The sequence below is a fragment of the Pundamilia nyererei genome, unplaced genomic scaffold (assembly GCF_000239375.1).
Source record: "Pundamilia nyererei isolate P.nyererei 1_Seehausen unplaced genomic scaffold, PunNye1.0 scaffold00379, whole genome shotgun sequence".
NCBI lineage: Eukaryota > Metazoa > Chordata > Actinopteri > Cichliformes > Cichlidae > Pundamilia > Pundamilia nyererei.
In genome coordinates, this window is record NW_005187780.1 from 145,050 (window position 1) to 161,007 (window position 15,958).

Genomic DNA, 15,958 nt, shown 5'->3' on the forward strand with positions numbered 1-15,958 from the left:
AATGACAGGTTACTGAGGTTTAACCATGTGACTTGTTCACCACTGTAGACACATGACAATCATGGAGTCAGCGTAGATAATTATAAGACTTGAGACCAGTCTGAAACCATCTGCCATCCACCGGTTGTTTCCTGATCATTTCCAGACTAGTTGCGAGGGGTAAATGATTACTAAAGTGTCAGCCACGCAGGTCTACGGCCCGATCAGTGGTAACTAACCCTTGCTAAGGAAAATGTGCATTCTCCAACTGTCCAAAGTTCCTTGTGATGACTTTGGTTCCTAACATGTTGCTGCGGTCTTAGTCCGAATGGAAGAAACAGACCTGAAAACAAACACCGTCCAAAGTATGACACAAACCTTCTCCATCATTTCTGGTTCACATCGCACTTTTTCAAGTTTTACTACAGCCGGGCTAACAGTTAGCAAACATGAAAAACTACAGACAACCTGTGAGCAACAAGTGATCGCTAAGACGTTTTTGGTGTTCCACCGTCTTGGCAACCCATTTCAACCAAAGACCTCAGGAACCAAGGCCAATCAGTTCGGGAATACACATTTCCATAGTAACCATGGTGGTTGCATCTCGCCCACGGCAGACGACGTGTTCATGACATCACGCGAGAAACCTCAATAATCCTGATTTTTAAATGACTTCAGCTTCCATTCAGATATTGGCGATAACCTTTAGCACGGACATGATTTTGGTAACGATCTTCTCTGTAACTCTCAGTATGAAAACTAACAAATGATTTAACTACACCATGAGCTGTGCTAACGAGACAGCTGCAGCAGAAATGTGTTGGTACATTTATTGCGCGTCTGGTTGTAAAGCTGAAATCTTCAGACATCACTAAAGATAATCTGGAGACAGAATCAAACCTGTAAGCTGACGCCTTATCGTCAACCCTTTGTAGGACATTAAACTGACCTTTGTACAGTCACTGTGGTAGAAGCTGCCAGAGTTAATGCCCAATTTAATCAAATATTTAATTAGCTTTAATTCCATAATCGCTATGTGCAAATGTTAAAAATGCACTTTTAAAATACTGTGCATACGTTAAGAATCTGTGCATGTTCAAACCGCTCTCCACTCTACATCACTTCTCTACAACACAGATGGAGCTGCTGCAAGTTTTAAGTAAAAGAGAAAAAAACAGAAGAGAAAACACCGCCATCGTGGAAGAAGCTGAACAAGAAGTCAACAAAGACAGCACAAACACCGTCAGGTCTGACCACACGACGAAGGCTAAACCGGAACCCACAGACTCCCTGACATCATCATGCCGAACGAGAAAGGAAGCACAAAATGGACGTAAAGCTTCAGTCAAAGATTAAAACAAACAAAAACAACACCACAGACTACTTCATGCCAACAAAATACAGCTCCGACCAGTCATCCACATTCCAGGTAAAATAGTTGGTCGTTAAACCTGAAAATATAAAAATACTTCATGTTTTAAGGTTTTAGTGGTCTTTGTTTAGTGACTGAGGCCGTTTCCGTGCTCAACACTCAGCGATTAATATATTTATATATATTTTCTTCTTTTTAACACCAGGACAGCACACAGGAGCAGCTCAGAACAACAGTGATTGAAAGACGGGATTGGATCGTCACAGGCGGCCATGAACAAACAGGCTGAACCGTACATTCAAGTCGAGGGTGGGTATCCATGCTCTGAGGGCGGGGTCCAAAAAATAACTCTAAACTGGGGATTTTTTCTTAAGCGCAACAATCAATCAAACCACCTTTTTTTCTTTTCTTTTTGTTGGTCGACATGCAGAGTCGTGTGCAAAGTTCCTGGTCGGAGAAGCAGTGCTTGGTTTGTTGTTGCATTGACTTTTTTTCCTGGGTAACAGTCGATGCCATGGGTTCTGAGGCGTGGCAGAGTTGAACCAGCAACTTTAGTTGAGTTTACAATCTGCGGAGGTCGGAGGGCAGCTCGTCAGCAACACACCCGGCCAATCACCACTGTGGTAAAAAAAGGAAGGGCGGGGAATAGTTAGCTGAGATACTGTGAATAATGATGGATCTGAAACCTGCATTCTTTCTAATGTCCAGCAGGGGGCGACTCCTCAGGTCAACAGTATAAACAAATAGTTTCTCACAACTGTTGACTGTTCCAGTATTGAATGTTTATACTGATCGTGACCAAAGTTTCCAATAATGAGCTCAGTGCAGTAATCTAAACACTGCAGTTACATGGCCCCGCCCACCTACTGTTTAGACCTTCTGTTTGTGAGAGGAAACCAATCAGAAGAGTGTTTGCTTAAAAGGGGAGGAGCTAAAACAGCTTGTTTCAGACAGAGGTTGGAATGCAGACTACCAGATAAAGAAGGATTATTATGAATTATGAATCATGAAAATCTGCTTAAGTAGAGAACAGGAAGTGACATCATGCCTTGTTGGTTTTGGTAGTACCTACATATGTCTGAAGAACTTCTTCCTTAAAGCGTGCTGCTGAGGATCTCCGACACCTGGGAGTTGGTTTGGTCATCCGAGTCCACCTCCTGGGCGGTGGCTCCCTCTGGCTCCTCCCCCTCCACGACCACCGACACGCCTGCGGCCCTCACCTTCTCCATCACCACTGCCCCCTGCTCCTCCTCCTCCCACCCCCTCCTCTCGTGGCCTGGTGACAGCTCTTTGCAGGGCTCAACGAATATCCTGCGAACGTGCGGTCGCGGCTCCCGATGTCGGGTTTTGTGGCTCTCCAGGACACAGGAGGCGTGGCTGACATAGGTGGTGCCATCCGGGGAGGGCAGGTCCCCCGGCAGGGGCAGGTCGGGGTCGAGCTGCTTGGTGTAGATTCCCTCTGACAACGATCCGGTGTGACTCTCCCCGCTGTGGCCCCTGAGCCAGCGCTGGGGCCCACTGAAGTACTGCCCGCGGTGGCTCCTGGACAGGATCTTACGTTTGGCGGGTGGGTTGGCGAGGGTCCGGAGGGGGGCAGGGCCCTCGTGGTGGCTCTTTGAGAGCGAGAGGCCCTCCAGAGTCCGGGTGGTGTCAAACAGAGCCGGGGACAGGGGAAGATCTTTGGAGAACCTGGGGGAGAGGGGGAGGGAGGGGGAGGTGGGCAGGGTTCGAGAGCGAGAGGGCGCGCGAGGGAGGAGAGGTGAGGAGAGGGGACCATCCTTAGGATCCTTCACCACGGGGGAGAGGGGGAGGTCTTTAGCCGGGCACACGCTATACCTGAGTGGAAACCATGAGGAAAGTAATCAGATTACCCAAACAACATGGAGGACCTGCTGGAGGATTGATACTGATGCTCAACAACTCAAAGAAGCTAAAATCTAAAGAAATGAAAACGATTCACTTCAGATGAAAACAAAAAACGTCATGTGACTCTGAGGGTGGGCCTGCGAGGTGATACCAGGTGTGCAGGGCGCATCCTAGTCAGGTGCTGAAGCACCCCAGTGCAGGCCGAAGGTAACAGCGCTGCGCTGTGGACTGACTCTGATCTACAGCCTGAAGTGATCAGTGCACGCACACGAAGACGTGCAGGGTTAAAGAAAGCGCACTAATCACCGGAGCTCGTTGATTTGGAGCACGTCCGGGGCGCTGCCGCCCAGCAAGCGCAGCGCCTGCTGGGACAGATCCTGGCCCGGAGAATAGAGCAGATCCAGGTCACGGGGGCTCAGGGCATCGCTGGAGTCATAGTCGCTGTCTGTGGGCAGGAACACCTCCGAGGATGCATCTTCATCTGAGCCCGGCAGCGACTCTAGATGACAGAGGATTAACGTTAGCTTTGAGTGCTTCTTGTTTTCCTGAAGTTTAATTTGTTGAGCGATGCCTCACCGCTGATGGCTTTCCTCCGGCGGAGCTCTGGGGAAGGAGACGGTGTGGGCAGGTAGTCCATGTTTGAGGAAGTGGAGTCTGTCTTCTGTTGACCGGAGTCACTCTCAGGAACGCTGACATCCACCAAGCAGGTGATGGGCACGCCGCCTCGAGGCTGCTTGTAGCGTGCGTATTGTAGGGCGTCCGTAATCCAGCGAAGGTCCCGCCGCATCTCGTCCAGTTGCTACAGAGACGCAGAAAAAACAAGTTTAGCCCTCAAAAAGCTCGATGGGGGCTGCATGGAGCACAGCAGGAGTTACAGCTTTACTCAAATACCAGAGAGCTTTTCTGATGATCTACTCGTCTATGGCATCAGGCGATAACCACTGTGATGACTGAAGCCTGATTATGAAGAGTTTGGTTCTACTGTGAGAGATCTTACTGGGCTTCTTTCTGTCATAACAACATTACTGATGCTGAAAACTACATTCATGTATTTAACGGGACTTTTGAGCTCAGCTGTGGAAGTGGAACTTTATGAACAGGAGTCAGTCACAGGCTCCTCCTCTGACACTATCGAACAAACACGAGTGACAGTTTTTCTGTGGCGTGCACGCTCTGTGCACGAAGGTAAAGTCAACATGTGCCTCGGGTGGAACGAAAGGAGGCAAATCAAAAAGCGATCAGCTGATGTCACAATCAGCTTTAGTCTAATCGGCTGTACTCTTCATCCTATTGGTCCTGCAGAGTAGCTCCGCCTGCTTATCGATCCCACTGATCTGACCACCACCCGCCTCTATGGTGACGCTTCCACAGCACAACGTTTTACCCACTGGCTCTGGAGTCATGCATCCACACTGTCAGCACCTCAGCGTTCCTGTGTAACACTCCTAACAGCAACATATGATGAAGACACGGAGAACAATTGTATGCCGGATCCACGTCCACTCGGTAAAGTCTAATTTGGCTGGAAGGTTAAAAACACTTTATACAAATACTTTGCAGTTCAGCCCAGAAACAGAAAGTTTGAATCCATCAGCTTGTAGTTAGTTTGTGCTGTTCCAGTGGAAAAGACGTAAAAACGACCACTTTAAAGAGAAAATGGCCTCATGAGACTTTCATCTGTGGGCTCTCAGTGGGATCGTCACAGCTTATTACGAATATTTGTCTGAAACAGTCCAAAACAAACAAAGATTATTATACAGCGTCGTCCCGTTTAGTGACATATTACTGTGGAGTTCTCTGTTTTGTATTGTGCACATTAGTGAGGTCATCCCAGCGCGTGTTATACATAAGTGACAGGATTTCTTCATAAGTGGTTAAACTGCTGATGTGATCTGATCTGGAAACAGTGAAAAACATGTTTTCTTTGGACGGCAGTAAAGTGTGATCAGCAGTAATTAGCCTGCTGTCAGAGAGGCCGAGGCCCACCGCGGTCCTCGCAGAGTCAGCCGACCGCCGACACACACGGTGGGGAGACGGACAGCGGCGATGACTCGACTGGAAAGAATGCGGCGAGTCTGCTGCGAGGAAAACACGAAGGAGATTCCTGCTCGTCCCACAGAGCGCGGCGGCACATCTCTGCCGAGCGTTTACAAAGAGCTGCTGCTGAGCCCGGATCGATGTGAGCCATTACATCAGCCCTGCGCCGCGTCCACAGGAAATGAAGCGACGCAGCGCGAGTCCGCGGCTCATCTGCAGCTTCTCATCGTCAAATCTAAACACAACGCGCCAAAGAAATGACGAATCCTTCGACAACAAAAGTCGCACCTGAGCCAGCGCGCCCCGCAGCAGGTACATAAAAGATGTCAACGTCCTACAAATAAAGGCTTCTGATTGGTTTACTGTCTCTGGACAGATGATGTCAGTTTCTGATTGGTTTGTTTCATTGCTCTGTCTTTCCTCTGCTCCGTATCTTTGGATGGGTTCGGTTTGTCACGCACAGAAAACTAAACCAGGTGAGCCGGTTCAGTTGCTGATTGGCCCTAAACCCTGAGCCTGGTTCTGTTGGAGGTTTCTTCCTGTTGAAGGCGAGTTTTCCTCCCCGTGTCACCTGGAGCTCGCTCACAGTGTCGTTGAAGGCACTTAGCTCAGACTTGCAGCGCACACCTGGATGGATCGGATCACGTTCTCACCTTTAAACCGCTCTGGAGTCCATGTGGAAGCGAGTCTCGGTGCTTTGGGCCACGCCCGTGTGTGATTACCGCGACACAAACTCAGCACGTATAAGCTGGAGCTGTCTTTCTGCAGTAACAGTGGGACAGACTGGGCTGAGCCATCACAGCCATCAGGTCCACTTTTACTACATTTAAAGAAACATAAGAAAAAGTCTTCCTGCGTTCAGACGGGAAAGTTGTTGAGCCCCACAAATCCTCTTAAGTTGGTCGTGATGATGAATCTGCTCGCACATCTGTAAAGCTGCACGGCAGTAAGAAGAAGTCAGTTCGAAGCCGTTGCACTGCAGATAAGATGCTGGAGGTTTCACGCCGATCGGGGTGGCGTGGAGCTTCAGGGAGAGAGCTGTGCGGTGACGAGCTTCCCGAGCTGAAGATGAAGTTTCCATCTGCAGCTTCATGATGTCACACCAAGAGCGACGCAGGCAGATACGTCGCACTCTGCTCAGCGTCGCTTCCCTCAGCATCTGTGTCCGGTTACCGCAGCGACGCCCGTCTGGGCGCTTGTGTTTCCTGCTGAGCCAAACCTGCTTCCTGAAACAGAAACGTCCTGATGAAGACCAGCGATACGGGTTCACTGAAGAGCTGACTGAGAGAGCCGAAGACGGACGAGCAACAGGAACTGCGATCGATCTGCTCGCCATCGCTGCAGCTGAGCCTAAACTGTCCAATCAGACTCAGTGTGTGAACGTTTATAAATATGTAATAAATCAGTCACTCCTGTAACGTGTGTGTACGTGATAGCGTGGCAGCGATTACATGTTGAAACCAGCTGTTGTCTCAGATGTGCTCTGTTTCTGAGAGATGAACATTAAGTTTTGGACCGTTCACAGTTAAAGTGATGACTGTCCTCAGGACGCCTGACGGAAGCTCCACCCCTCCACGCGCTCTGACTGCTTTTAGTTTCCGAGCATTTTGTGGTCGTCTACTTTTTCCCCCGAGCGTTCAGATGACAGCCGGAGAGCGAGACGACGGCCTGACACGCTCTGGCAGCGCTGCGATCAGAGCCAGCTCTTGTGGTTTTGCGCTCCGTTGATGGCGGCGGCGGCGAGCTTTCCAAGAGCAGAGAAACAAACTGTTTAACAGCACCGACTCTTTGTTGCCTCCATAAACGTGTCAGATCGATCACAGACTCGTCTGCTTTCAGTTTGTTTGCTTCTCAGAGAAAAACTGAAATAAAATCATAGAGAAAACGAGATCTATTACACGAAGGCTGTTTGATGAGCGGCCGGGCGATTAACGTTCCTGCAGCGGAGACGTTTACGAGCCTGAAGGGCGTTTTAATCTGAGGTCAGCTGACTCACAGCAGTGTTTGAGTTTCACACGTTCATTTCAGGAATTTTCCCACATCTTTCAGAAAATTCTTCCCTGAATGTTTCACAGCCTGGTTAGCCTCACGTTTCCATGAACTAGCAAACAGAGAGCCGCTGACCTGCTCCAGGACAACAAGTATCTGTTCATCTTACACGCAGAGCTGAAATATGAGGACGTTACAGAGCACGCTCTCCTCAGGATGAAGCTCCACCCACCAGAGACACAGCTGAAGGAAGCAAAGACGAACCAGTGTGAGAAGAAGACTAAACCTGAGCCACAGCGTCTCAGGTACAAATCAGAAAACTCGTCGTCAGAACTTTAAACCTGAAGGTGATGATGAGTGTGTGAAATGCATGCTGGGAAATTTATAGGTCAAAAGGTTAAAGGCGACCAAAAGTTACCTGGATGTAATCCAGGATGAGCTGGTGCCTCTGCTTGGCCGTGGCCACCTCGCCGTCAGTGATGGCCTCCCGCAGTGCCTGCTGGGTAATAAGGGCGTCCAGGTCGAGGACGGAGGACAGGCGGCAGTACAGGCTGATGAACTTCTCTTTGTAGGTGCAGAAGTGCACTGAGGAGAGAAAGGAAAGGAGACGTGAGAGAGGACACTCAAAGCATCGCGGCGGTCTGACTCGGCTGGCGCAGCGAGCAGCAGTGCGTACACAGAGCGAGTGTTGCTCAGTGTGATTGGCTGCAGACTGATATAATGCTCGGCTCTGCAGACGGACCCGAGCGTCTGTGCCGCCGTCTGTGCTGCTCATCCCGCCACAATAAAAGCCCAAAGCTCTGCAGGACATCTGCACAGCGAGCCCGTAAACCTGAGAGCCCGCCTCAGAGCTGCTGCGGGACAGTCGGCTGAAGCCTTCCTGTAAGAGCTGGTGTATGTGAACGCATCGCCGAGCTGCTGCTCTGTGATGTTTCTCCAACACGCTCGCTCCCTGGTTACAGCCTGATTGGAACGTTAGACTTCCTAAAACCTGGAGATGGCGCTCCACATCCCCGTTCTTCAGGCCTTCTGCAGTCGTCTCGTTCCATTGAGCTCGTGGTCTTGAAAGTTCTGCTCGGTAGCTTCTAACGTGTTCACTGTGTTTCCCAGCGTCTCCGTCTCTTAAAGACGCCTCAGTGGGTCGTTCTCGGCATCTCCGTGCTCATGAACCTCGCCGCTGCTTCATTCTCAGCAGAGCCGTCTGCTCCACCTTTAGATCCACCACGATGTTTCATCCCTGAAAGTCACCGTGCCATCAAACCGATGTAACGTGCTGCTGCATGCTCTTACCGAGTTCAAACATCTGCAGGGGCAGGTGGAGGAACCCCGACAGTGGGGTGTAGGGGTTGGACTGTCCGGGGGCGGAGCAGACATCATCGGCGGCGGGCAGCAGCAGCAGGAAGGAGACGCCGTGACCGAGCTCCACCACCTCCTGACTGTAGAGCCGGAAGTGACGGGCCTGCAGACACACACACACACACACACTGTACTTCAGTGTCTGCTAATAAAAGTCAAATCCTTTACAATGAGCATCATTAACGTGTAAAATAATAATAAATGACATGATTCCAGTAAAACGTCGTCTGCAGGCCTGAAATGAGACGCTTCCTCTGCAGGTTAGAGAACCTGTCACATGACTACAGGCTGATTTTAGAGCCTGATGTTTGCAGGGGTTACCTGCAGGAGCAGCTTACGTTATAACTTTGTAACACAGCCTGTGGCGGGTGGTGTAGTTCCCCTGTAATATAAGAACTGACAGTGGTTTTATTACTAAGTCATTATGTTTATGTAGAAATACTTAAAGGCAGGAACACGAGCATAAGGAGGTAACAAGACAGGTTTTTAAAGGAAAAGGAAATAATTATACTGTAAGTAATATATACACTGTAATATCCTGTAAGCACGCAGGATTTATTTAGTGTCTGCTGTAGGAGAGCTCATCACACCAATGTGGGTAAAACAACTGAACATCGTCCACATTATTAACACCCTGAAAAGTGCAGCACAGGTAATTACACGGTACTTTAAACTGAATCATTTCTCTCTGTTCCTGTAAAATATAAATAAAGAGCATTTACTTGTGCACTGCCTTAAACAACTACACATTACTGTTACTGCATCACTTTGTTGTTTCCTGTACAAGCCTGACTGTTTACTAGGGATGGGTACCATGGCACCGCTTCTGACATAAACGGTAGTAACCAGACCGAAAAGCAGCGCACATTTTGGTGCTTTTTTCTCCTGAGCTGTGACACACTTTAGATTCTAGCCAATCATTTTACGTTTCCGAGGATAGTAGGCGGGTCCTGGCACGTACGTTCTTTTAGAGCAGAGCTTCAGATTAAAAATGCCCAAGGCAAAGTCTGGCTGTACTTCACAGCAAAAGATGCAAACTCAGCAGCAACAAGTGCTTTAAGCTGATACTGTGATACTGTCAAAGGAGGTAACACCAAGAATCTGATGAAACACCTGGCGACGCATAGCGTTTTGGTAAAAACCCGAGAAATGCGCCGTATTTGATAGCTTGCTGCGAGACCTCACACCGAGCACATCTACTGCAGGTGTGGTGCCTGTTATCTGACCCGGAGTTAGCAACATCCCCCAAAAACCCGAAGAATAGAGTCCTGGCCCCTAGCCCTGCCAGTGTAGCAGAAATGATGAGGATGATGATGCAGCAGCAGCCGTTCTTCTCTGCGTGAGTAGCTTCATGTTGTTCGTGTGTAATTTACGTTGAGTAGGCTAACCACGTTATTACATTAATGCATGTAAGGTGAACTAGCAAACATCATCGTAGCTACATGCTGCTGTCTTCTTGTTTGATGGCAGATACTCCCTTCACCCTGGCCAAAAAGGCTAAAAAGACCAAAGGAAAAGTGGACGAAATTCATAGTCAAAGATCTCCATCCATTTTCAACGGTGGTGTCACCATCACTCAGGTGAAAAATGTCGTATTACTCTGACGTAAAAACAATAGTATGTTATAGACTGTATGTTGCAGAAAAAAAGAGACGGCTAAAAATAAAAACATGTTCTTCATTCTTTAAGCACCGGCACCGTTTCAAAAGTACCGGTTTGGCACTAGTATCAGAGAAAACCTAAACAATACCTTCCCTGCTGTTTACCCTCATGTTGTTCAAGTGTTCCTACCTGTAAGTATTTGTAAGTAATATAAGTACAGAGTAACTATGGCTGTAGCCGCGTGCTGTGTGAGGTGTGCGTACCTGGTGCAGAGGTAGGTTGATGTGTTTCAGCAGGGACTTGATGGCCGTCTGCAGCTCATAGTACAGTAAAGGGGCGTGACTTTCTGCCCGGGGCCCCGCCCCCTGGTCGTCCTCCTTCTCTCCTGCAGCTGCCAGCGTCTGGATCCAGTCCCACTCCTCTCTGATTGGACAGCACACACAGACAGAGGCGGGTCACTGATGCCGTCAGAGACTTCCTGCGGACCGCAGGGCAGGGTCTCCGCTTGCCTCGGCTAACCGAAACCGACAAATCAACACCAGCTTCATCTGCACGCCGGCTCACACTCAAAAACACAGCAGCAGCTCTTTTCTCTCCCGTTTCTTCCATTCTTCGACCACGCTGAGCTGCCGAGCTCGCACATATTCTTGGAAGTCGACGAGCAGGAATACGATGTTGATCCTCGATCAGTCCGAGCGAGGACACGCCGAACATCTCACACTGACTTTAGCTCACAGTAGGAACCAACTGGTGCTGGAGCTTCACGAGGTAACGCGGCAAGATTCAAGTCGGTTCCCTCTTTTCATCGTTAGTTCCCTCCTTCGTTGGTTTGTTCATCGCTTCCTTCCGTTCCTAGCTTGTTAGATTCTTCTTTCCTCCTTCCTGGTTGCTGTGTTTGCCTCTTCCATGTTTTTCTTATTTTTTCTTTTATTTCTTTGTAAAGTTTCTTCACTTGTTTCTTCATTGGTTACCTTCTTCCTGTTTTTCTTCCTTGGTCCATTTTCTTCTTTTCTTCAGTCTCTTTGTTACTTGCTTCCTTTTTAGTTCCTTCCTTTGTTTCTTCCTCTGTTTATCCAAAGTCGAGTTACACGGGTGACAGACCAATGAGGGAGCTGCACACGCCCATTTTGCCAGCAAAACTTTCCAGATATTCCCGGACGATTCCAAGGTGCTCGCAGGCCAGATGAGGTATTCCCCCAGCATGTTCTGGATCAACCAGGAAATCCCTTCCAGTTTCCAACCCGCCACAGGCTCCAGGCAGCCGTCCTAATCAGACGTCGACCCAGCCGCCCTGCAGAGGAACCTCATTTGATTTCAGCCACGTGTGCTGCTGCAGGAACAAAGCAGCGTTCGCTCTACATTTCACACGGAAACAGCACCAAACTGAGAGCTCGCCATTCACCACCCCCGCAGTCTGAGAGCGAGCGACCTCACTGACATGAAACAGCTTGGAAACCTTCCTCCCTCCTCCTCTCAGCTCCTTCAGCTGAGAGCACTGACCCCGTCTCCCACCCTCGTCGTGCACTCGCCTCATTCAATGCAGCTGTTATTCAGCACTGAGGTAAGCCTACCTGGACACGTTGGCGTTGTCTCGTACGCGGGTGTGGCAGAGCATGTTGGGGGTCCGCTGGGACACCAGGACCTTGATCTGGTCCACGGAGCTGCTGAGCTTCAGGTAGCCCAAGTAGAGTCCCGGGGCGAGCCGGTGGGTGCTGCGCCGTTGGTACGCCAAAATGTCCTGAAGGGCAGAAACAGAAACGGGTTAAATTCAGGACTTCCTGTCAGGTGACTCGCGCCTGTGCCTCACCTGTATGGTGATGATGAGGATGTCGAGGGCGTAGGGCTCCTCGGGTGTGGACAGAGACTTCCTCTGGCTCTGCAGTTTGGTCACCTGCATCCACTTCCCGCTGAACAGCGAGTGCTGGCTCTCCGTGTCGCGGATCGCCACCAGCAGCACGTTGCCATGGCGATCCTTGATGGGCTCGTAGTGGACCCGGCCCAGGTTGTGGGTTCCCAGGAGGTTCTGCGGGTGGAGCAGGTAAACATTACAGGATTACAGGTCTGAGACGGCTCTGGGCACGCTCGGCCTGTCGGACGTCACTTTGAAGGTTTGGTTTGTGATTTTCATTGAAGCTGATTGGTTGGTTTCCTGACCTGCAGCTGCCCGGCGGCGGTGAGCATCTTGTGCCTGGCCTGCAGGGTGGAGGACGACGACATGGACACCGACATGCTCTGTCTCAGCCACCGGACGTCCTCCCACATGCAGGACAGCTGCAGACACACAAACAGGAAGTTGACATCAGAGACACAGCGTGTGAAAAACTGTCCATTAACACACTTTAATCCTTTGCCGTTCCTCCTCCACCCTCTTACTACAACCAAGCAAAAGCTCCTGAGGGCTGAAGCAGCCATTATGGCTCCAGCTCGCACACACTGGTCACACTGGTCACACTGGCAGCTTCCCTACAGAAGCCCTTCAGTTACAGCAGACTTGCAGGTTGTAGCGCTGCAGCGATTCGGTTCGTTACGCTGAACCTCGTGACTCATTGTTCGCAGGTTCAAACCCACAGTCTTTAGAAACAGAGAAGTGTGGCAGTACAGAGAGGCTGGAGGGAGACCAAAACCCTGAAACAAGACGTGAACTGTTCAGACATTTATGTCCAAACCAGCTGCCTGCTGGGAATAAAAGACAGCCGAGAACCAGCAGCAGAAATAAATACGACACATGATGAGAGGAAAGGGTGTGAGGAGCAGAGGGCTCATTCAGAGCTGCCGGACAGACGACGATGATGACGAAGATGATGAGGTTTTATTTGTGTACCTTTGTGAACCACAGGAAGTCCTGCATGAGCGAGCTGCTGTACGAGTCATCCACCTCCACGATGGGGATCTGCTCCTCGGCCGTCACCAGTAAACTGTCCTTATGGTAGAACACAGCCGCCAGGTAGATCCCCCTGCACGCACAGGATGGTGCGGTCCGCACAGGTGAATAGAAAGGAGAGTTAGCGTGCTTATGCTAATGATGCACTTTACAGTTTAATCAGATTCGGTCTGAAAAACCATCATTTTATGAGTTTACTGAGTTAAATTAGGATAAAGATGTTTGTTATTCTGTTTCCTGTGTCTCTGCTTCCTGCTGCAGCTTTCTTGCTGTGGTCCGTCATCGCGCTGACATCAGTGGTTTCAACTTCCTGAAACAACTTTATGTTGTGGTGTGCGCCACTGAAACCAATCAGAGACTTTTAAATAAGAAAGACACAAGAAACTAAATCAGCAGTCCTGAAAAGCTCAGGCGCCAAGTTGGAGCCACTGATGTCACTGCAGGACTACCACAAGAAATTCCACCCAAGAGAACTACTGTTGATACCAGCAGAGCATCAGTGTCTATGGGAGGGATTCAATTCAATTCAATTTTATTTATATAGCGCCAAATCACAACATAAGTCGCCTCAAGGGATGGCTGCAAGAAAACTCCTGCAACATCCACCAAGACTGAGCTGGTTCCCACGTGAACTCGATCCACATATTTCCACTAAAACATGGAGGTGCTACTGCGAGAATTCCCACCCGCCACACCTAAACCAATGAACGTGATGCTGGTGCCACAAGAACGGGAAGCCTATGAAGGTTACAGTGAAGCCGAGAGCGTCCTCAGGCTCGTCGTAGAGAAGCAGCTTCTGACCTTTTCAGTGTCTTTACAAACTTGTTGGAGGAGTTGAAGAGATGTTTCAGACTTCTGGAGACAGACTGCTTCCTGCTGGGGTTCTGCAGCTTAGAGGCATCTGAACAAAAAGACGAGAGAAGAAGAAAACAAGTGAAAACTGCGTTTTTTTTCCAGCTTCAGTCTAAATGTTTGTTTATGGGTCAGCGGGGTCGAGCTTCTCTCCCACGCTGCCGCTCTGACTCAATCTTATCTCCTTTCCCTCGCGTCCTCTGTCGCTCCCTCTGGCCTCGCGAGGACGCCGACTGGCCGCTCAGTGATGCCAATCTCCAGACCGCAGCGCCCCTTTTACTGCAGCTAATTAAGCATCACGTAATTACCGTCCTGTAAACAGACGTCAGACGTGGAGCCGACAGGAGCCGGCCGCAGACCGCCAGGGGAACAAGCCGTGATACAGATGCACAGTGGAGGGAGCGCCGAGGAAAAACAGATCATCGATCCCGTGACCTCTGACCCCTTCCCAACAGAAAAGCAGCACACAGCAACATCACCGTAGGTCACAGCGTCCTCGTGTGCTGGTGCTTTAAAGCCTTTTATTAAAACCATGTTGGTTTAACATATTAAACGACTTTAAGGAGCAACATCTGTGCAGCTGTGTGTTTAGTGTCACGTCAGTCCATTTTCATTCAGTTTGTGTTTCAGCTCAAACTGACGTCTGAAACACACGAAGCTCACGTGAAACCCTGAATCTGTAACTACCTGCACGTCACAGCTGCGAAAGGTCGCCCCCTGCAGGCCATGAACGGTACGCTCACTGTTTTTATAAGCACGTTAATATTGCTGCAAACAAATCAACTTACATGCCTGAAAGTCCCACAAAACAACCTGCATCATGTTTAATGACTCGCTGTGTTGTTTGTCTGCTCTACTCAGGATCTCAGAGACGAGGGAAACATCGTGATCCCGGCGCCTACACCACCATCTTCTGCTGATCTCTCCTCACAGGCTGCTGTTGTTCCTCTGTTGGGTTTGATGAGGTGAATTAAGGCTTCGGGTTTCTATCTCTCCATGAAATTGCTGTTTGCTCGTTAAAAGCTGTAATTACAGCTCGTTTTATCGGAGCGCCTTTTGTCCAGCTGCTGCTGCTCTCGCGCACTCGCATTTGGAAAATTGGCCTTTTTCCGAGTCTGTCACAGGGAACCTGATGACTTTAGCAAGTCTCTGTGTGCGTGAGCTCCGAGCTAACCGGCTCTGACAACTGGATAATGTGACGAGAGCTCACACGCCATGCTGAATAAACACAGGAATGAGTTTTGTTGGAGAGGGCTGCAAACACGATTGGAGTCGATTAATGAGGCGTCCACCTCTCCACCTGTCAGAGAGGAGGACGGGGGAGAGTTTGAGTTCTGACCTTTCAATTACAGGTTATTACAGCGTTTAACTGCTTCTGAGACAACATCCAGCTAAGTGAATGAGACGAGGAAGAGGAGACAGATGAAGGCCTGAAACCTCCTGCAGCCTGCAGTGACGATGACGATGTGATTAATAAAAAAACTGATAAACTGATATCTGGTCAGATGGTGTCACGTCCCTGCGTCTGCCCGGTCGGGACACATGGTTTTGTTGCCTCTCTCTCTCTCTCTCCTGTCTCCGCCCTGTCTGGGCGGAGCTCACTGTGGGCTCCCACCTCTGGCCCACGCACCTGCAAACAATCCCTCACCTGCGGCTCGGTATCCTGCTTCTCCACTATTTAAACGGTGGCTCAGAGCGTTTCGTGGCTGGATGCTTGCACGCCTCACGTCAGCGTCGCTGTAACCTCGTCCTGGTTCTGATCTCTTCGCCTGTTTATTCCCTGGACCCGTCCTGGTTTCTCTTGCCTGAGTGTTTGGCAGCGTGGACGAAGCGCGGTGTGTGGATCGATGATCCAGTGTCCCTCTGCCCTCCCTTCCATGGATCTCTGAAACCCCGACTCCCCCTCTTTGTACAAAGCTCTGCGTCTGTGAATAAACAGTTTTTCCTGGGTCCGCTCAGACAGGCGTGAGAGCGTCAGTAAAAATGAATCTGCGTTGTGATCGAAGTTTGTGTCTGCAGACTGT

General features: G+C 49.8%; 1 protein-coding gene across 1 annotated transcript in view; it reads right to left on the reverse strand.

The window, feature by feature from the left end:
- Nucleotides 1–811: 811 nt before the first annotated feature.
- Nucleotides 812–15,958, reverse strand: part of ankfn1a (ankyrin repeat and fibronectin type III domain containing 1a) — a 39,337-nt gene continuing 24,190 nt past the window's right edge. The window contains exons 7-18 of the mRNA XM_013915849.1: nt 13,884–14,043; nt 13,023–13,155; nt 12,356–12,472; nt 12,009–12,224; nt 11,773–11,939; nt 10,465–10,624; nt 8,534–8,702; nt 7,662–7,828; nt 3,794–4,016; nt 3,524–3,716; nt 2,424–3,187; nt 812–1,969 (exon numbers count right to left, since the gene is read on the reverse strand). Coding sequence (XP_013771303.1) covers nt 2,446–3,187; nt 3,524–3,716; nt 3,794–4,016; nt 7,662–7,828; nt 8,534–8,702; nt 10,465–10,624; nt 11,773–11,939; nt 12,009–12,224; nt 12,356–12,472; nt 13,023–13,155; nt 13,884–14,043 — 2,447 coding nt within the window. The 3' untranslated portion in view covers nt 812–1,969; nt 2,424–2,445. The remainder of the gene's footprint in view (nt 1,970–2,423; nt 3,188–3,523; nt 3,717–3,793; nt 4,017–7,661; nt 7,829–8,533; nt 8,703–10,464; nt 10,625–11,772; nt 11,940–12,008; nt 12,225–12,355; nt 12,473–13,022; nt 13,156–13,883; nt 14,044–15,958) is intronic.